General features: G+C 38.8%; 2 protein-coding genes across 2 annotated transcripts; both read right to left on the bottom strand.

The window, feature by feature from the left end:
* Positions 1-403: 403 nt before the first annotated feature.
* Positions 404-9,586, bottom strand: foxo3a (forkhead box O3A). Its single transcript, XM_084392505.1, has 2 exons — positions 8,273-9,586; positions 404-4,153 (listed from the first exon to the last, which is right to left on the bottom strand). The coding sequence occupies exons 1-2, from the start codon at positions 8,843-8,845 to the stop codon at positions 2,792-2,794; spliced, it is 1,935 nt and encodes a 644-aa protein (XP_084248631.1). The 5' UTR covers positions 8,846-9,586; the 3' UTR covers positions 404-2,791.
* Positions 9,587-10,268: 682 nt separating this feature from the next.
* On the bottom strand, positions 10,269-19,470 carry afg1la (AFG1 like ATPase a). The gene is made up of 13 exons (XM_084394238.1): positions 19,347-19,470; positions 18,251-18,468; positions 18,094-18,145; positions 17,882-17,983; positions 17,339-17,469; positions 17,101-17,200; positions 15,895-15,953; positions 15,637-15,719; positions 15,123-15,193; positions 14,777-14,877; positions 14,550-14,690; positions 14,355-14,471; positions 10,269-11,340 (listed from the first exon to the last, which is right to left on the bottom strand). Exons 1-13 carry the CDS (start codon positions 19,453-19,455, stop codon positions 11,212-11,214), a joined length of 1,413 nt encoding a protein of 470 aa, XP_084250364.1. The 5' UTR covers positions 19,456-19,470; the 3' UTR covers positions 10,269-11,211.
* Positions 19,471-21,781: the final 2,311 nt, after the last annotated feature.

Here is a 21,781-nt window from a genome sequence, read left to right as displayed (position 1 = left end):
AGCAGAAGAAAGAAATTCATACAGGTTTGGAACAACACGAGGGTGAGCACATATGATGCGAATATGACAAATTTCATTTTTGGGTGAAATATCCCTTTAAGTCATGATCCACAGAAAACTGTGCCACTAAAATCAAATAAATGAGAGGATTGCCAACAAGAGCCCCTTGATCAGGATTCCACTGAAACCAGTAGCTGTGATTAAATTAATACATTCGCTTGGAATAACAAAAATGTCCAGATTAAATTGTGCACACATTTTCGATATACTGTGTGGCTTCAGAATTTTAGGGCACATTGCATGTTTTTTTGCAAATATCTAGTGATCAGTTTGACCAGACAGACGCACAAGCATTAAATCAGTTGCTTATGACATATTCAAATAAAGACTGGAGAAATATATTGTGTAATACAAGCTTTATTTACATGCACCTTGCCTTGCACTACCTTGTTTACATTATCCAAAATGGAAATACACAGGTAAAGTCAAGCAAACATTGAGTGGATGCTAACTAACGGCCAACTGTGGTGTGAGGTGCTACACACGCAGATTTCGACTTCACAATTCATGTTAATTCCTTCGTAAAGATTACAATTCAAAATGAATACAAATTGTAGTAGTTATTACGTTAAGTACGATGATCTTACCCAAAGAATATGAAAACCAAGAATTAAAAGCTTTTTGATGATGCTGAAACGGATTACACAATGTGAAATTACAGTAAGTAAACAAAGGTAAACACAGCACAATCAACTTTTTATAGTCATCTTAAATTCTGTGACTCCAGCTGATTATAAAAAGCAGATTATAAAAAAGCATTGCTTATAAGAGGCTTATGAAAATTCTGGGTGTGAAACTGACCTTAACAAAAGGTACATTCGACTGTGATGTTAAAACAACATTAGGTTACAACTATTGAAAACGACTGCAAGTTGTCCCTGAATGGCACTACTATTTCATCAGACTGAATAGTTAATAGTAATAGCATTATTTTTCACCAGCCTCAAATTTGGTTGTCTGGCATGTTCAAGATCAACAGTGAAATACAGTACAACGTAGGTGCTTTCTTACATAGCTTATCCATATACTACAATGTGGCTGCCTTTCATTTTAAAACTGTTAGGATGCTTCAAACACACTGCCGTTACAACTGATGGACACGTTCTACTAGCACCAGCCATTGTGTAGAAATGTACACATAAATGCTAAGAAAGTAACATGCCAGCCATAAGAACTGACCCAACACAATTTCACTTAGCACCAAATGCTCTTAGCTTAATTTTTTTCCTGCTACAAGTACACAAACATCTAGTGGTCCTTAATCAGCGTTCCAAAATGTATAATTGTTAATATACCTTATGTTTAGAATAAATCCAATATTTATGTGTAAACACACGCACACATATTCAGTGTACAGCACATACACATATGCACCATGGGCCTCATTTACGAAATACAAGTACAACAGAAATCTATGATTTAGGCAACGTAAATGGTCGCATGCATGTATACAGACTGTACAGTATATGCACACATAATCACTAATCGAATTGAAAGTATCAATTAATGAACAAAATTTTGTTTTCCAAATGAACTACTCAGATTTTATAAATAATTTATACAGCAATTACTTCATGAATGAGGCCCTGTGTGTGTGAGTGTATGAACACATACAAAAATACAAATATATAGCTCATAATCTATTCTAAAATGGTTGACATCGGAAGTGAAAGCGGTTTAGGGGTGATTGAGATGCTCGTGTTCAAGAACTCGAGCAGGATAATGCACAGGTTTTGTTAGGAAATCCATGGGAAACACTGACAAACTAGTTTCATACAGCAGAACACTAAATACATAGCTTATCATCATATCATAGTTCACTTTTCCATAAAAGGAGTCAAGGATACATTATGCTCACTGGTTTCACAAAAACACAATAACTTCCCCTTTTCAGTTTTATGAAAAATAATCTGAGAATCAGACAGATTTTTCATGGCCATTTTTTCGGACAACGAAAAAACATTCTCAATAGTTCGTATTGTAAACAGGCCATTGTTGCAATTGTCCAGTAAAGGACATGTTTGGCAAAAGGCAAGTGTTTGTTTCAATGTGAGGACTGGAAATCTAATTACGGTTACAATAAGTTACAACAAACTAAGGGCACCTTCAGACTAGAGTACAGACTAGACTTGATTTCAATTGGGATAACGTATCGTTAGGGTTTGCCAAAGTGACGACCAAAAGTTGAGAATATTTTAACTTTCACTGCACTGCCAGTCGCAGGTACTAGAGAATTCAAGATTCTTACTTGGTTGTCAAACTGACCCAACTCTTTCCACACTCTCAAATGCATTTGTAAGAGCTTTCTCTAGTGTGCAGGCACCCTCATACACAGTGGTGGATTCAGGGATTTTGTATTCTAGATGGACTAAGGGAAGTACTACTGACCTTCAAGTCTTCATATATAGACAACCTTTTGTTTACGATACTACACCTACCATATTCCAGCAGCAGAGTTCATTACCTAGTCACTGGCAATTAGATTAACCTGCAAGCTCTTCAAGGTTAAATTGGTTGAAACACTTTACAACGTCCATTAAACCAGCCTCAATCATGACAATACAAAACACAAAACTACAACACCGACTGGGTAAATCATTGACGTTAACTCAAACTGATTCCAATGGATGTCAAATAGCTTTTCTACAGCATAATGTACAGTTGCTTTACAGTGGACAGTTGGCTCAAATGCGGTGTTCAGTCCGTCCCTACATTCCTGGGCCTGGCCGGATCAACCTGGTACCCAGCTTTGGGAGGAGGTTCGTTTGGTTCTGGAGAAGCTCTCTGAAGTCAGGTTAGCATTCTGAGAGGAGATAAGATGGGAATCGAAGCTGAACTCCAGGCCATCAGCATCCATCAGATCGTTGCGAGTGATGGCGTCCATGTCGCAATCGAAACTCCCACTTAATGCCTCAAGATCCAATTCAGATGGGAATCGGTCCTGAGATGCCAATTGAACCGAGGAAACGCTGCCATTGAGACCTGCCAACAACGAATCAGAGGAGTTGAGCTGCATAGATGTGCTTCTGAAAGGAGACTGTTGGAGACGTTGCTTCATCAAGCTTTGGTAGTCTGACTCGCTGCAGTTCATCCGCCATCCAGATGGCGACGCCTTCTTGAGCCCTGCTTGTCCTCCAGGCCCAGCCTGGTTGGACATCATGGGATCATTACGCAGCAACAGCGCACTGCGACGGGCATTCTGGGAGGAAAGGGAGGCACTGGCTTGTGACATAAGCGGGTCAGACTGGGTAAGAAGGACATCGCTGCGACTGTTGGACTCGGAGCTGAGCAAGTCCTGCAGACTCTGTTCGCTAAAGAGGGAACCGCAGGAGAACGTAGCCTGCTTGTTTTCCTGGATTGTTTGCATTGGAGACTGCCTCAGGGCGGTGACAGACGGAGGGCTGAACATGGAGTTAGTGCCATAGCTGCCAGTGGGAATTGCCAGACTGCTCCCAGAGCAGCTGAAGGTAAACACAGGGCTTCCCTGGAGGTTGGCCCCACTCTCATCTTGACCTGGAGACTGGGAAGCTGTCAAGCTGATGTTGTCTAGAAGGTCGTCCATTAGGTTTTCGGAGAGGCCGTCGTTGAGGTTCATGGTTCCTGCAAGGTCAGCTAGACGGGGCAGTTCGGTCAGCCCGGTGGATGGAGACATACTACTAGGGCTGGAGTACAGCATGGGCGATAGGGGAGAGTCGTCGTCAGGAACTTCGTCCATCTCGAGGTTGGCCAGAATCGGAGAAAGGCGTCCGCTTAGGGTGCTGGCATTGGAATTAGTGCGAGAACGGAAATCTGTCCAAGCGTCGAGCTCGTCGCTACTGCGGGAGGTCGGGCTGCCGGTCCATTTGGACAGGCTGGAGGAACTCTCTGAGCTTCCGTCCTGAGTAGCCTGAAGAGCTGCCTTTTTCTTTGCGGCACGGCCACGGGCGCTCTTGATGAGCTTATTACTGTTGTCCATGGAAACTGCACGTCTCCGTGGTGCTTTTCCCCCTTTTCCGCCATCAGGATTGACCATCCACCATGAACTCTTTCCTGTTCCTTCATTTTGGACCCGGACAAAGCGACTGTGGAGTGACAGGTTATGTCGTATTGAGTTCTGTGAAAAGAGAAGAGTAGATGGTGAGCTGTGCATCATAAGACATGCTTAAAACATACATATATACAGCTTGTTTTAAATCCCTCAGCTTTATTCATTAACCAATTGGCCTTTAAAAAGCGTTAGATAATGTTAGATAATGGCCAAATAATCTTGGAATCAATAGTGCATAATGCTGAGTAAGGAACAATGCCACTTTGACTTGATTGCTTTACTCAGAGACTGAAGAGTCATGTGACCCCTCTGACCAATAGAGTCCATGTGTTTTGTTAAAAAAATTTAAAGCATAACTCAAATTACTTTCAATGAGTTAGTAGGTAAACAAATAAAATCAATTCAATCAATCAATCCTTATTTCCATGCCAATGCTGTTGTGTATATCGCAAGTGTTTACAAAATCAAACGGCCTTTACAAAAAATAATAAAAATTATAATAAAAAGGTAAAACAACGATGTCGGGCAATTTTGAAGTTGGAGGAGAAAATGAGATGGAGTTTTTCGCCCTGCCCCACATTTTCCACCAACGTCAGGTTACCGCCTGACCTTTCCAACGTGATTACGTGATGCATGAAGTCGTGGACGTGCAAGATGAGCATTTGTGGTTAAAAAGTGTATACACACACACACGCACGCACGCACACACACACACGCACACACGTCTTTTTTTTGTTGTTGAAAATGACAGATCGTTTGCTAGATAAAACCCTTATTCCTCGGCTGGGATCCTGTAGGGCCCTTAGAAGCTGCATTGAAACTGCAATTTGGACCTTCAAACCGTGGTTGAAGTCTACCTGAAGCCTGAGAAAAAACCTGGAATGTTTTCCTCAAAAACCTTAATTTCTTTTCGACTAAAAGACATGAATTTCGTGGATGGTGGGGAAAGGTTTGTTGGGCGGTGCCACGGTGGACAAGTGATGTAACCAATGTACAGCTGAAAACCGTGTAACAATAATTCTCACTTGTAATTCTCACTTTTAACAAAGAAACCAGTCCAGAGAAAATACAGAAAATAGAAAAAGGGCAGTGCCCATTTGAATTTCTCACACTGTTCAAATTGGTCTGGGCTGTGTGGTCAAGACCAGACTTCAAGTAAATCAACGCACTCTGTGCTGTCCATTGGGCTTTCGAGATAATTGGTCCGCGCTGTGCAGTTCAACTGGGTAACTTTGAGGGTTCGGCTTTTGACATTTCAAATATGCATGCGTGAGAAAACAGGCAATTTTGTAGGTACTCCAGTGCAATCACTAACAAAATGGAGTTACATTTTGGAGCTCTGAATAGACATTTACAAACCACCCTACACAAAGCCTGCTACTGTATGTAAAGCTGTTGGATAACTTAACATTTGCTGACCAAGATTTTCTCAAGACAGTAATATGGCATTATTCTAGTTCAAGCTACGCATCTAACAATGTGTTTTTCCAGTGCAGAGAAAGTGGAGCGAGAATTCCTCAGTCATGTACAAAGTTTAAGAGTGCAGCGCAGTGAAGCTGCATTAATGTGGACTGCAGCACAGAAGGTACAGCAATCCATAATGCAGCATCAGGAGATGTGATAAAACTCACAAGCGAGAAATGGGTTTCCTTTTTGATGAAGTCAAGCAGTCTGTCAAAATGGTGTGAATTTACCAATACTGTGCCTGGTATCTTGAAGAAAGCTGGTCTCTACTCAACATTGTCCCGTGAACATCACTTTACTGACCTTTGAACTTCTCAAAAGAGTGAATGGGCAGACCTCATGACACTACACTTCCATTAATGCCTTTGCTTCAAGCCTACTGGATTACTGGATTTAATCCGTGACAGAACTTTTTCCTATTCTAAGAACTAAATGTATCCCAACACATTCGTAAAGTACGTAAGCAGTTCTCCTTTTTTGCTTTGTTAAGCTGGCTAACTGATTTGATTGGATTGAGAATCTAATCTAAGACACACGCATCAGATTGTTTGTTGACAATCATACATTGATTACAAAACAGATCATTACAAACTAGGCTTACAATGAGAACAGTATCTTCAGTGACAAACTGAATCAGTGATCAAACCAGTTTTAATGTTTATTTTATCCATGTTAGCCTTTTCTGCATTTCACACACATTCTATGTTTATAATATTCTTGAAAATTCTCATCTAAGGCTTCAAAAAAATATTGAAATGAAGTAGTGTTGTTCTGACCTGCTTTGACTATAATGATGGACGAAAAACATCTCCCGAAATGGCAAATTCAGCTACAGCTCTTCTCAATCATCTTAAGGTTAAGCAACTTGAATAAGGGCACAAGTGCAACGGACACAGCTCACCCCCATTGGGCACTAAATCTGGAAGTTTAGCATTAAGAGGCTTGATCATTAACCTGTAGGCCATCAGAACCCCATATTTCCCTGTGACTTTATGCAGCCAAAGAGTAAATCACACAAATAAAAGAAATATATCAAATTGCAGATATCATAATTCACCTCAAAAGAAGAAAACTAAATGCACAAAATGAAGCCTATTTTTGCATTGTGACAATTAATTTTTATCCTGATTACTGCAATGTGAGGAAAACATACTCTCAAAATCAGAATAAGTAAAATTCAGTGGAGCAAATACCACCATGATGCAATTGTACAAATCATGCACTTCATAAATTAAATCTCACATTTTCAGCATTACACTGAAAGAATTTGCTTAATATTGATATATAATGAGGGTTCAGCATTACGATAACATGAATTTGAGGGGAAAGACATTTACCTGCTTATAAAATGTTCATTATTAGTAGCTGACTGCATTAAATAGAGTGTCAGAGACTGTAAATTTAGCAATGAAAATCATCTTTTTAAATTCTGTGGTAGCCCTTTCTATTGAATTAAATCCACACAGGACCATGCAGAATAACTATAATGGATGAAAATAAGGGCTGAAATCATCCGAAAGCCATGATGCAGTCCCATTTGAGCAAAGCACCACTCAGAACAGCACTGGAGCACTGCCAGTTTACACACAATGCTGTATCTCAGAGTCAAACACCAAAGCTCTTCACACGTTGCTACACACTGACCTACATAGTTTCCAGTCAGCTGATTGCTTCTTATGCTGTACCCGAGAGCCAATAGAAAGTGGAGGTGGGGACCAAACAACCAATAGAAACCCTGACACTGATGATATGCCTATGGTTTCTCTTTTTTCCTCATTCAGTGGCAGGCAGATGCAAACACTCTGCAGGATGGCTTTATCTGTTCCTAAAATCTGATTGGTAGGAAGAACGGACCTTTTTTCTTTTAAGTACCAAAATGTATGCTTTAGCAAATTGAAAGGATTTCAAAAACATTGAGTTTTGCTGACTAACTTGCATGTTACTATATTGGTTTCAGTGAAATTTCAAATGAAACAACTTTGACTCAAGACTGATTCAAATAATTATGCATATTACAGGCCTATGCAAATCATATAAAAAATAACAAGCGTTTACAATGCGCTTGGCATAGCTTGTTTGTGAAGCTGCCGAATCATCTTTCTAAAATGTAATATCTGCACAACAGCAGTTCACCAGCCTTACATCTGCGGGATTGCACAGGGATTTCCTGAGGTTTTTCTCTAATTCAAATGCAGCTAGCTATACCAAGAGCACTCATTAGACTTGATTCCATGTTTTTTCCAGGCCAAGCTAATCCCTGAAATCAAACATTGACAAGAGAAAAAAAAAAAAAAAAAGAGAGATGATATACAATCAATTCATGGAAGTGCGATCATATTGATGATACAATAAATGATTATTCATAGAAATGTCTTCTATGTTTGTTATCAAGCTTTAATACTTGGAAATGATAAGGCAAGGGGCCATTTAAAAGGTCCTGTTTATCAGTGGCACCTTTCTCAATGCATCTGCTGTTACGCCCTTTGGCATGAAGCATCACTTAATCAGCAAACCACACATGACATGACTAGTAGTCCACATTTCCAGCATCTGTGCCATTTTACCACCCTGTAAAAACACAAGCATCGTTTTTTATAAGGCCATGAAGCACTATGTTACAAACGTCCGCCTGCAACAAATGGATACATATATTACAAACATAAACACTCCTGATAAGCAAGTCAAGGTTAAAAGCCAAGCCGTCTCTTTGACCTGACGTACCTTCCATCCCGCAGAGCTGTTGCTGTCACCTTTGTCCTTGAAATATGGCACATTCCGGACCATCCAATCATAAATCTGGGCCAATGTCAGCCTCTTCTCAGGCGTGCTCTCGATGGCTTGAGTGATGAGGTCTGCGTAGGAATAGTTTCCCCAGGCGTTCCTGCGGGCAGAGGATTTTCTGGGCTGCTGAGGAATCAGACCATTGATGCCGGAGTCGCTGCAGGCGGAGGGCAGAGCATGCTGGGAAGAAACAGGAGAGCCATAGGTGTCTTTATCACTGAGAGCAGCATTGGTTTCTATGGCAAGAGCAGCAGAACTCTCATTTCCTTCTGTGACACTGACGGGCTTTGATGCGCCTGTAATGTCACCAGATGCACAAGCATCATCAGTGCCATTTTCATCCACCTCTTCCTCGGGAATGATCCCCACCTCTCCTGGTTCTGCTTTGCCAGCATCGGACTCCGGTCTGGGCAGAGGCCAGGTGCAAGACCTGGGCCTTTTTTGGGGCTCGAAATCAGGGTCTATGTCGACGTCCACGTCCACAGCCGAGGGCTTATCTATCTCATCTGCCATATTTTCTCGACTCCTTCAAATGAATGATATAAATGGACGGCTTTTCTGAACACAACGGCAGCAGTGCCCTCGTGCATGCCATTAATGGATCACTTCTAGAGTCCACATTTCAATGCGGGACACTTCGAGAATCGAATTTATGTTATGAGATGTTTAGGAATATTTACAAATGCGTTCCAGTGCATTATGTCCGCTTACAACATATAGACGGATTCGTATGAGAATCTCGCTCGATTTGGTTAGTTTTAAGAGTCCGTAGGACAACAAATAAACCAGCGAAAATGCGAGTTTAATAAAGCTTCCGCGGTTCAAAAAGCATAAAGACTGTAACAGAGCGGACGCTCGAATTTGTTACATTGTTGCATGACGTCGCACTGCGAACGTGTTACATGGTAACATTACATCATGATGTAAAAGATACTTCGTTTCAGAACGCAGCTGCCGTCTTAAAATAAAAATAAAAATCTTTGATTTAAAGCGATCAGAAAGGCTGTACGTTCGCGAAAGTATCCTCAAATGATCAAGCCATACCTCCACATCCGTCCCTCCGCAAATCAACACGAATAAGTCCTACCGAACACGCCGCTTTTCCCTATAAACCTCCATGATCCCTGTTCCATGTCGGAGCAGGACGTTGCGTCCCGCAACCCGGGCGATCCAGCACTACCAAAGCCCCTAATGCGCTGCTGCTCCGCTGCAAACTAAAGAAAAGAACAGTAACACACAGATCATGCGCCCCCTGGACCCAGTCAGGGGAACTGCTTCTTAAAGGGCCGGAGAGCAGAGCTGAAGCTCACAATCCACTGCCACGCACGTCATCTGCACATTACACAGATATGCCATCACAAGAGCTCTTATTTCATACACTCTATCCAATAAATGGCTTCTAGACAGGCTAAGAGCATTGCAATAGAATGCAACTAAATGTGTTCATCCTCTGAAGAAAATGCGACTGGGTGAATCTCAAAATCTGCCACGAAACCAGAGAATCTTATATTTTTATACCAAAAGAAAAGAAAAAAACAAATTATACTTTGCATTTAAAATTTAACCTGTCTTATGGCCATTAAGAGCATTATATATATATATATATATATATATATATATATATATACACATACATATATACATCACACACACATATATATATATATATATATATATATACATATACACACACACACATATATATATAGGGGTGTGTGTGTGTGTGTATATATATACACATTTTCTGCGACCTACATCTACTGACTAGCCAATTAAAATGCAACATGAAATGGCATATTGATCAGCATGGCATGGAACTAAAACTTAAACCTACTTACCTCAAGCTCCATTTGCAAAATTGGCATGCCAAGTCGGCCTCTTTTCCCTAGCCATGACCGTCCATATTCTCTTTTTGCTTCCTCCTCTTTTTCAGAACATAAAAACCACAATTGCCAAAGTGCGATTCATCTTGCTCTATTTGTTTACCACTAGTGCATGCTGATGATGTTTTATTCTTCTATACTAACTTGACTTGTGTCGTAGCCTACGATTCAATAGGTCACATAATATATCGTACAGTCTAATACATGTTGTACCCAAGCTTATTAGATCCATGTTGTACAGTGTGATTTGTAATGAAATCACACACAGTCTGTAGCAGGCATGAGTGATCACAAAAGATAGTAATAGAACACTTCTCATCAACAAGCCACACAATTTGAAGTATCATTCATGCACGATGTGTTGCACAGATAAGATAAACACCAAAACGTAATACTTAGAATTATGGATTTGAACAAACCCTAAATTATAAGTATGAGCCTGGCTTAGCAAGTATCACATATGAATAAATGAATCTCTCAGGTCTGCAGAGCAAAGGTCTAAGATGCCATGTCTCCTTCCTTAGACCTAAATATACATGACTAATCTTCTATTATGGACACAAACAATAATTAATTAACCAAATTCATACACATAACTGAAATAGAAGCACAATAGAAAGCTTCAAAACAATCAGACATCAATAAAAGTTAAAATAATTTTAATGCAAGCATTAATCTTAAATAGGTTGCATATCAATAATCTTACAATATAGGTTGTCAATAAAACATTTTACAAACCAGAAAGGCAGGCTGATTTTAAACATATGTTTGGCAGATTTGCATCCAGATTCCTCCAACAAACCTGCCCATCTTTCAAGTGTCAAGTTCATTTTTGCATGTGCGTTTATAAAGTGCAGCATTATACCATACAGTTCTGATTAAAATACAATACAATCCTCACCAAATCAAAATGGAGTTGATCCCAAGACCTCACGAGAGGCTGAGTCTTATGCTAGCTGAGATGGCTGCTGTATATGGAGTTAGTAATGATAAAAGCTACTTAGAGCTCCGCTCTCCTGCAACCCAGTACTCCTCTGTTTGCATCTCAGTGAGTCGAGAGAGCGTCCTCTGGAAGGCGAACACCTCCTCCTCTCCTGTGAAGATCGCCAGCGAGCTGCCTGAATCCTGACACATTAAAAGAGATAATCAAATCAATGTGAAGAGATCAACTACACAGCAAAGTTCAAATATTTGTCTCTAAAGTCTAGTCTACCGTTTGTAGGTTCATGCAGTGACATTTTAAAGACAATTAATCACACGCCATCAACTGTAACAAATTTGAACATTCTCAACAGTGTCATTAGCATAAAATGACATGCAGTAACATGATGTTTAGATATTTTACCATTAAAATACTGTTGTATTACAGGTATGAGATATTTTTGAATACATTAATGAAACAAATGCTGTTTTTTTAGGAGCGAAAATAGGCCTCATTTTATTTTAGCAAAATATATCTTCCAATATTTTCATATTTATAGTTCATGGGATGGAATTTGGTCAAAACATGTTTTACTAGGGTCAGAAAGATTTTTCTTTTAAATAAACTAATACTTTTGTTCAGCAAGGATGCGTTAAATTAATCAAAAGTGACAGTAAAGACATTTTTAACATTACAAAAGATTTCTATTTAATAAATGCTGTTGCTTTTGAACTTTCTGTTCATCAAAGGATCCTGAAAAGAATGTATTACGGTGTCTATAAAAATATTTAGCAACACAACTGTTTTCGACATTGATATATAATAAGAGGAAATGTTTCTTGAGCAGCAAATTAAAGGTGGGGTATGTAATTCTCTTTTTTGGCCATTTTTTCTAAATCACTTGAAATCCTATTCCTATAACCCACTTACTGAGTTAGAAGCACTGAAATGAAAATTAAGAAATTTAATCATCTGTGGAACGGGCAGGACTCGAAAAACTCCAGCCAATCATTTCCAAGACCACCTAGAATCATTGGACAGTAAGTGCGTCAATCAAACGGTCGTACCATCCCCCCCTCCCCCATCCCCCTCATGTTCTTCGAATGGGTGGAGTCAAAGGAAAGAAGGTAGGACCATTTGAGTTGTGTATTTTCAAAATCTGCTGGCCGGTTTGCAAATCACATACCCCACCTTTAAAATGAAATACAGTAGCATTCAAAATTATTCAATCCCCTTGACCTGCAAGACATTTTGCTGCCAAGAACAACATTTTATGAAAACAATTCAAAAAAGGCATCAGTAAACTATTATAGAAATTTGATCAATACACATGAGTGACTCTTGAGAACATAAAGTTGTTGAAAAATAAATAAATTAATTGGCTCTAAACATTTGTGTTAAAAATGATTCAACCCCCAAAGTTCAAACTTTGTGGAGAATCTTTTATTCTTTATAACTGCCAATAAATGCTGCCAATAAGTGCTTAGAAGCTTCTGTCACGTCTCTACTGCAATCTTGGCCCATTCCTCGCTTGAAAAAGCTTCCAGATCACTGATAATCTTTGGTTTTCACATTACCACTGCTTTCTTCAAATTCAGATTTAAACCTGAAGACTGTAGAGGCCACTCAAGAACATCTTACGACTGATTCCTGAACCAAGCTTGAGTAGATTTGGATGTATACGGATGGCTGTCCTGCAGGAAAGTCCACTGATCATCAAGCTTCAGTCTCTGCACCGCAGACATCACCATCTTTGCCAAAATGGCTTGATACTTCAAAGAATTCATGATGTCCTTCATACAGTCAAGATTTCCACTTCTTGCAACAGCAAAGCTCCTCCATAACAAGACTGGACCGCCTCCATGTTTGCTTTGCCTTTTTTGCACCAGACATACCGCTGGGTCCAAAAAGTTCCAGTTTCGTCACATCACTCCATAAAACATTCTTCCAGAACTCCACAGGTCTATCCAAATGAATTTTAGCACATTGAAGTTGTCCTTTTATGTTCTTCTTGGTCAAGAGTGGCATTTGGCAAGATGTCCCAACATGAAGGTCGTGCTTGTCTAGTGCTCTTCTTATGCTCTGAAATGTTTCTTCCTCCTTCCTTACTTGCAAGGTCATCTTGCAAGTCTTTGATAGTAAATTGAGGGTTTTTCTCAGTTGCTTGATCAAACATTTTGTTCCCATTAATAATATTGTGCATTTTCTTCAACACCCTCAAAGGTTTTTTGGTACGACAAATATTAAACTTATGAATAAGACTGAGTCTCTAGGAACTTCTAGTGTTTTGGAAATCTTGCAGCCACAGACTTTCTAATGTAATAAAACAATTTGTTCTCTAAAACTTTTGTGACAGCTCTTTTGACTTGGCCATATTTGCTACTGAACTTTAGCACATGCATGGGCTAAATAATATATATATATATATATATATATGTGTGTGTGTGTGTGTAACAGCACAAGCTAATTCAGTTTTGTTTTAGAGTTTCCAAAGGCTTTATTGTGCTTTAACACAATTTTGTACCATACCAACAGCAGCGTTGAATAATTATGACATAGCTGTATTACAAAAAAATCATATAACTCAAAAGCATTACATTATATATTAATAATAATAATAATAATTCGTTACATTTATATAGCGCTTTTCAGGGTCCTCAAAACGCTTCACATATGGAAGGGGGGAAATCTCCTCAACCACCACCAATGTGCAGCTTCCACTTGGATGATGCGACGGCAGCCATATTGCGCCAGAACGCCCACCACACACCAGCTTACTGGTGGAGAGGAGACAGTGATGAAGCCAATCAGTATATATGGGGATGATTAGGAGGCCATGATGGACAGAGGCCAATGGGCAAATTTGGTCAGGATGCCGGGGTTACACCCCTACTCTTTTTCAAAGGACATCCTGGGATTTTTAATGACCACAGAGAGTCAGGACCTCGGTTTAACGTCTCATCCGAAGGACGGATATTGACATTATCACTTAATTTGCCACTAAACTTATAGATACAATTTTATTTTTAAAACTCTGTATCTTTAGAAAAGCCTACATTTGTAAATTATTACAGTCTCTGGGGGTTGAATCATTTTGATTTATATATATATATATATAAAAAGATACAATATAATTTATAATCAAATTCTAATGGCAACACTCAGCCTGCAAAAATAATTCTCAAAGAATTTAAATGGAAAATTATTTGTACATTACCCTTGAAATGCCCAGGTCATCCAATAAAACATGAGTGTCGTGATGATCATGATCTTCGTGATGTTCACAAACAAACAGCTCATCTAATGGAGCTTCTGCCAGAAGCACCACACGAACCTGTGGAGATATTCCACCAAACCGTCAGAGGTTCCTTCAAGACCTTCCAACAAAAATCACAAGTGTTTCACGACTTACCTTGTGCTCATATAGTGCGTCAATGAGAGTTATGAAGCGTCTGGCCTGCGTCTTCTTGTTCAAAGTAAGCAGAGGAACGTTTCGGATGAAAACTGTGTCAAACACAGCAGACATCTCCAGGTAGTCACTGGCTCCTATAGGCTGAGAGTTAAAAACAACACAAGACTCACCAATTCTAGTTCATTTTAATGACTGAATGGGAGTTGCCATGGAAGAAACAAGCTTACCCGGTCACACAGCTCCTCAAAGGTGCAGTCTGCTATGGTCCCGCATGCTTTGTCAAGCGTCAGTATCCTTCCATGTACCTTTAGAGATCTGGGTCGGGTAACTGTGATAAACAAAATGAACCTGAATCAAATATGCACAGCAAAAAGTTTCATGGCTGGTACATTTTTTTTGGGATGCAATTACTTTGAAACATATAATGGCAACTCACATTCACATCTGTAGAACTATGACATCTAATGGTCTGTCATTAGAAATTCTTTTGATAGGGTTTTTACTGATCCAACATCAGCTACTTAAACAAGACGGTTTTGTGTTATTCAGAGAACACATCAGCAACCAACTTACTGTCATTCTGTTTAAAGGCCATCTCATCAAACAGCTTGTCGAGTGTTGCATCAACATCGGGTTCACTGGAACTAAATAAAAAAAATATTTGATAAATAATTCATCACTTCATAATACAACTTTGTTTATTCACAGATACTTAGTCAAAGGGCTAATACTCACTGTTCAGGCAGAAGCATGTCATGTTTTGGATGTTAAATACTTATTCCTATTCCATCTTAATATAAAGAGACTAATATAAGGATGCGATTCATATGAGGATATAAAAGTGGCCAAAGCAACACTGTCTCATATAATGTTGCAAGTTTGGATTGTTTGAAGACTATGATTATTTTTGAAACCCTGGTAATGCTAGTGGCGCAGAAATTACACTTTATTACACAGCTTTAAATACTTCTGGAATCAATTTAAAGATGCATGTCTGTGTTTAAAGAATGAGTCAACTTGCATAACTAAACTGCTCTAAACTAATGCGGTAACATCTCATTTTGTACAACATAATGCATTTACTCACAGGTAGAAGAGTTTCCCAGCTGCAGGGCAATTTCTTCTCCGATAATCTATTCCAGAATCCAAGCGTAGTGTTTGGCAATACTCCTGTTTAAAAGACATTTGATCAGTGAATTACATGCAGTACTTCCAACAGAAAAGAACATAAATCAACAGGCATTATCATTTTTCTGATCATATTACCATAAGTTCAACAAGGGCATCAAGTACAGCAAGTAAGAGCAATGATGTATTAGATAATAAACAATGCTGAAGTGCTTACCTTTAGCACAGCTATGAATGGCACAAAGTTCACCCTCTGCAATCCGTTTTTGTACAGATCTGTAAAACAAGATATTGTTCTCAGTACAAACTGGGATTTGGAAGGTAAGCAGAAAGAAACCTGCACTTCTGTGATGCTAGGACAGTCACTAGCTATGTTTCCATCTAAAGTCGTGAATTTAACTTATGTGCAAAATTGTAATATAGTATCAAATATTTGCGAATAAAGCACAGTTGAAGAAAATAGTCACTTCCAGGGAAATTTGTGCAAAATGTCTTTATTAAAAATGGAAGTTGTGGCCTAATGGTTAGATAGTCGGACTCGTAACCCGAAGGTTGCGGGTTCAATTCTAAATTCTGGCAGGAAACGACTGAGGTGCTCTTGAGCAAGACACCTAACCCGCAATCGCTCCCCGGGCGCGTCAGCAAAAATATCTGTTCACGGCTTGCAGTGTGTTTGTGTGTGTGTGTGTTCACTACACCTAATGTGTGATGGTTAAATGCAGAGGACAAATTCCAAGTATAGGTTGCCAAACTTTCCCTTCACTTCAAATCGCGGAAGCCACTGTGTTTTGCAATGTGCAATGTCATGTTATCTTGCGTTCAGACGCCTGATGTATGGGAACGCAATCGTGTGAGACAGTTCTGAGAGGTAATTATACCAAATCATTTTGATGGCAGACTTTGGCTCAGGCATTTCCGAGTGACCAAACCAACATTTGAAATGCTGTGTGATGAAACTGATCCGCTGGTTAGTCCTGTTGTCCAAACACATCCTCTGTTGAGTCAAAGTCATTGAGTTTTTTTGTTGCACATCAAGGGATTTATTTGGTAAATGTGTTTTAATCGTAGTTTATACGCATGTATTCTCATCGGATAAAAAAAAAGAAGATCTGCCTCAATTGAGCGCATACGTTTTTATACACATTTTTCCAATTTATATGCATCTTGGCATTTCCAACCGTTTTTTTTAATGCAATATCCCAAAATTCGCATAAAAATAGGTAAATGGAAACATAGCTATTGGTGGTTCATAAATCAAACTTGCAAACGCAACACACTGAAGAAATTATAATAGGCTTTCCAAAGAGTCTTGATTAGTACAAGCAACTATGTCACCCATACACCCGAATGAAAGTGTATAACACCTACATACACTCCAGTGACAACATATCAATATTTTGACTGTTGATTATTTGCTTCATACCGTCAGGAGGCCGGTTGGACGTGGCAACAACAACAACCCCTTTAAGGAAGAGGTTCTCAAAGAGCTGCTTAAGGATCATGGCATCTGCGATGTCAGTGACCTAATGAACAGAGAAAGTTAAAAATCAATACTGTTAATTCTCTGTATTCTCTGATAACTTAGGAAGATCTCAGCACACTGAAGCGATCACAAAGCTTGATTAGATTGCAACGATACAATTACAAAGTGAAACATTCACCTGAAACTCATCAAAACACAGAAGGCAGGCTTCCTCACTGATTTCTTCTGCAACCGGAGCGATAGGATCGTACGCCTTTGCCATTTTACCCACTTTTCTTTTGGGTAAAGTTTGCTTGAGCCGATGAATTCCTACATAAACATGACTCTATCTGAGTGAGAGCAGATAATGGGAACTTTACTATTTTGGCATCCATTTTAATCATACATGGGTCATTTTTGGGCTCCAGGAATAATTCAGTCCCTCAAACATTTTTTTATATATATTGAATGATGGACCTTGTATCAATTTCTGGCTTCTGTTTAAAAAAGAATATATGATAATAAAAATATGTTGCGCTGGGAGTTTAATAAATGCCAAATGTTATGGGGTAGTCATAAATAATGTATTAAATGAAGTTATAGTAAAAACAATAAATAAATAAATGAATATAAAATAACCAGAATTATCAGTGCACAAACATTAATAGAGTACAGGTATATTAAAAGTCTAAAGAATCTTATTAAAAACTAAACTTAAAAAGAGCAGTCATAACAAACTCACGTTTATGTACATCCAACATGAACCCATGAAAATGGACCCTTTTTTTCTTCTCTGTCTCTACATGATTATAAAACATGTCCATAACCATAGTTTTTCCTGTGCCTGTAAATGAGGAAATTCATACTGATATCAGAACGGAGCAATTTATTTCCAGTACAATAAAGTTTATCTGACACTATGTGACAGCCACGACTTAACGTTGCAAAACTTACCAACGTCTCCATATATGTAATAACCTTTTGGTGGCTTTCTCTGGGAGAAGAACTGTTGCAAAAGAATCAAAAACATATACAGTATAAGTTAGAATTAGTTAAAAAACACTTTCACAGTATCTGCGGGGTATATGTCGGCGGATTTAGGCCAGTTTACCTTTGAAAAAAACGATGAGCGGTCATTGCTGTACCCTCGAAGATTCTTTTGCATCTGTTCCAGTTTTTCCATAACAGACCTTTGCTGCAGATCTTCTCGTAACTGTCCATCTCGAATAAGACTGTTGTAATGCTCCAAGGGTCCGCCAAAACTGCTGCTTGGAGAGGTCGTGGCGCTGGGCTCTTCAACGGTCTGAGACAGCACACTTGTGGCAAGCCCTTCAGGATAGAAAAGTGTTTCATGAGTTAAACAAGAGTGCATGTGTTGATCTGCATGACTGCAACATGTCTATTTCTCTTGGTCTTATGTAAATATTGAAGGAACACTGTCATCCTTCTTCTTATTTAACATCAGTTTTAGGAGAGACCAGGGGCTAGTTGTCAAGAAGGTTATATCTCATTAACTACAAGGTTTTGAATCAAGAGTTTACATTTTCAAGAGTTTACATTTTTTTTAAACTGTAATTTATGTGAATTCTGTCCAACAAACTAAAATGATATTATTATAATAATTTCAGTACAAAAATTCATAAACACACACACAAAACAAAAACACACTGACACATATTAAAGACAAGAGTCAAGTTCAACTACATACAAATGAAGTTCAAGACTACATCCTCAAGATAAGAGTATTATAAAAATGTCTGGTTGGAGCAAGTTGTCACACGTGATTTAAATGTAATAAACATATACAGTACAACTATAGTACATATATATATATATATATATATATATATATATATATGTGTGTGTGTGTGTGTGTGTGTGTGTGTGTGTGTGTGTGTGTGTGTGTGTGTGTGTGTGTGTGTGTGTGTGTGAGACATACACATACTGTACACACATACATACATAAATACATACATACATACATATACAGTACAGTACAGTACAGTACAGTACAGTACAGTACAGTACAGTACATACATACATACATACATACATACATAACAGTTACATAGATTTACATTTGTCTTATTTATCTTAAGTCAAAAACTGGTTGTTCTTGTCTTGTCAGGTTGTCAGTGTCAAAAGTCAACATAACGACATTTATCATAAAAACATTACTGTCATTCAATTGTCAAGAAAACCCTTACCTCTTCTAATACAGCTGATAATACTAGGCAAAGTTGACTTCGACAGAAGCTTGTTTTTCATACAGAACTGAAGTCCAAGCGCCACCAAGGACGCTTCGCCGGCTGCCATGATGATTCAAACTGCGGAAGCTTTATTGAAAGGGCGCTCTGAACAGAGGGAATGGGCGTGGTCTTTGTGTAAGGGGCCGTACAACTCATGAATAATTAACTTTTTACGTGACTCTCATTTCCGCTCCACCAGCGAGCAACGTCAGATTGACCTAATTTATATTCATAAGCTGAGACGGCCTTCCCCGAGATGGTCCTCACTGCAGAACACAAAATCCAGGGGATCCCACCTTACATAAACCTACCCATCTCCACCCCCTGATCCCTAAACCCACCCCTAAACCTACCAATCTCCACCCCTTAGATCTGGATCCAACTCCGCCCCCTGGATCTCGTGTACTGCAGTGAGGTGCTACTGCCTTCCCCTGTCAAGCTAAACATGCATTTAAATGCAGACATTACAACCGGGAAAAACCGGAAAGACAATTATCATTTCCTCAATAATTTTCCATGTGTTTTTAAAGATTAAGTAAAACGAAGTATGTGGTTAACATTAGCTACTTAACGAGATTTTCACATTTTGTTATACCCATGTTATTCACATGCCCTAGGTGTATATGTTATTGTTCACTGAAAAACATAATTACTCTCTGAACAATATTGTATTTCTAAAAAAAAAGTAAAAAAAATACCACAAACTCTCTTCAATACTCATAAATAGCTTCCTATCTGGTTTGTAATTTGTACTTTTACGTTATGTTTTTTCTTGATTTCTTATTTTTTTCAATGCAGTGCTGTTTCTTCTCTTTTTTTATTAAATAAAACAATAGCCATGTTAGTATGATGTGTGTGTGTGTCCGTGTAAAATCTTGCATGTTTTGGAAGGATTTCATAATGAGCTGCTCTCATTGAATAATACAGTTAATGTTGACTTGATGTATAATGACAGCCAGCAGCCTATAATCCCATCACCCCATCCACCTCTGGCATTATATTATCTTTACGGAAGAATGTTTTATGAACATGTGATGGGAAGCAGCCCAGGATCTGGATGCCTGTTGCCATGACAACCACTGAGCTCCTGGAGCCTGAAGGCCCGCGACTGTGCCGCATCATCCACACTGTAACACACGCTCTGGCTTCATGACATGCGTTGCCATTCGCTTAGCTTACTGTGGATGATGATGATCCGAGTTAATTCAGGAGCAACTCTACTAAAGGTCTCCTCCTTCACCTTTTGCATGCATCTTCATCTTTTTTTTTTTGACATATTCTCACCTACTTTGCCCTTGACTAGAAGATAACGTGAGAAGATTGTTTTAGCAGTGCTTTCATTCTCAAAGAGCCAGTGTCCGTAGCTACTTAATGCAGGAGCATGCTGAAAGCGGTGAGGGAGATGGATGTTTATGTGTTTGTATCCATGGCAAAATCACTCGTCTTCCCCTTCACTCAATGCTTTAGTCTAGAGAGACGACTGAAGCCTGTATGACCCCGGGTTCTAGAGATCTATGCATGTTTGGGGAGGGGGTTACTGAAGAATAATACACATGTCACAGGCAGCAGCTCGACTAGGTAATTATAATTAACTGCCATGTTAATGAGGGTTAATGAGAGTCTAAAAATGCAACTGTAAGAAAAGCTTGTTTATAAAAATGAACATATTGCATATTCAATATTTATCTCACTGTTTGTTTAGCCACATTTTATCACCAAAACCCATTTAATTCTATCTATCTATCTATCTATCTATCTATCTATCTATCTATCTATCTATCTATCTATCTATCTATCTATCTATCTATCTATCTATCTATCTATCTGTCTGTCTGTCTGTCTGTCTGTCTGTCATTTATCTATCTATATGTATGTCTGTCTGTCTGTCTATCTGTCTGTCTGTCTGTCTGTCTGTCTGTCATTTATCTATCTATATGTCTGTCTGTCTGTCTGTCTGTCTGTCTGTCTATCTATCTATCTATCTATCTATCTGTCTGTCTGTCTGTCTGTCTGTCTATCTATCTATCTATCTATCTATCTATCTATCTGTCTGTCTGTCTGTCATTTATCTATCTATCTATATGTATGTCTGTCTGTCTGTCTGTCTGTCTGTCTGTCTGTCTATCTATCTATCTATCTATCTATCTATCTATCTATCTATCTATCTATCTATCTATCTGTCTGTCTGTCTGTCTGTCTGTCATTTATCTATATGTCTGTCTGTCTGTCTGAATTTTTATTTTACATGTAACCCATTTTTAAACCCCCAAAATAAATGTACTGTATACTGTAGCAGCTTCTTTTTAGGGTTGTGATGTTCCTCCATGATTAAAAATGGTATACTGATTGTGCTGGTGACAAATTCGGTAACACTTTAGAATAAGGTTTTATTT

The sequence above is a fragment of the Rutilus rutilus genome (genome assembly GCF_951802725.1).
Source record: "Rutilus rutilus genome assembly, chromosome: 21".
NCBI classification, from domain to species: domain Eukaryota; kingdom Metazoa; phylum Chordata; class Actinopteri; order Cypriniformes; family Leuciscidae; genus Rutilus; species Rutilus rutilus.
The sequence above is the reverse complement of the archived record's forward strand: the minus strand, read 5'-3'. Positions and strand labels throughout refer to the sequence as shown.

Bases quoted from the DNA above. Each gene is read 5' to 3' on its own strand.
- foxo3a (XM_084392505.1), bottom strand. From the start codon at position 8,845: ATGGCAGATGAGATAGATAAGCCCTCGGCTGTGGACGTGGACGTCGAC. The intron at 4,154-8,272 runs GTACGTCAGGTC...CTCTTTTCACAG, and splicing joins ACAGCTCTGCGGGATGGAAG to AACTCAATACGACATAACCT.
- afg1la (XM_084394238.1), bottom strand. From the start codon at position 19,455: ATGGCAGCCGGCGAAGCGTCCTTGGTGGCGCTTGGACTTCAGTTCTGT. The intron at 15,954-17,100 runs GTATGAAGCAAA...CTTGTTTTACAG, and splicing joins GTCCAACCGGCCTCCTGACG to ATCTGTACAAAAACGGATTG. The intron at 14,878-15,122 runs GTAAGTTGGTTG...TGTTTATCACAG, and splicing joins GGCCTTTAAACAGAATGACA to TTACCCGACCCAGATCTCTA.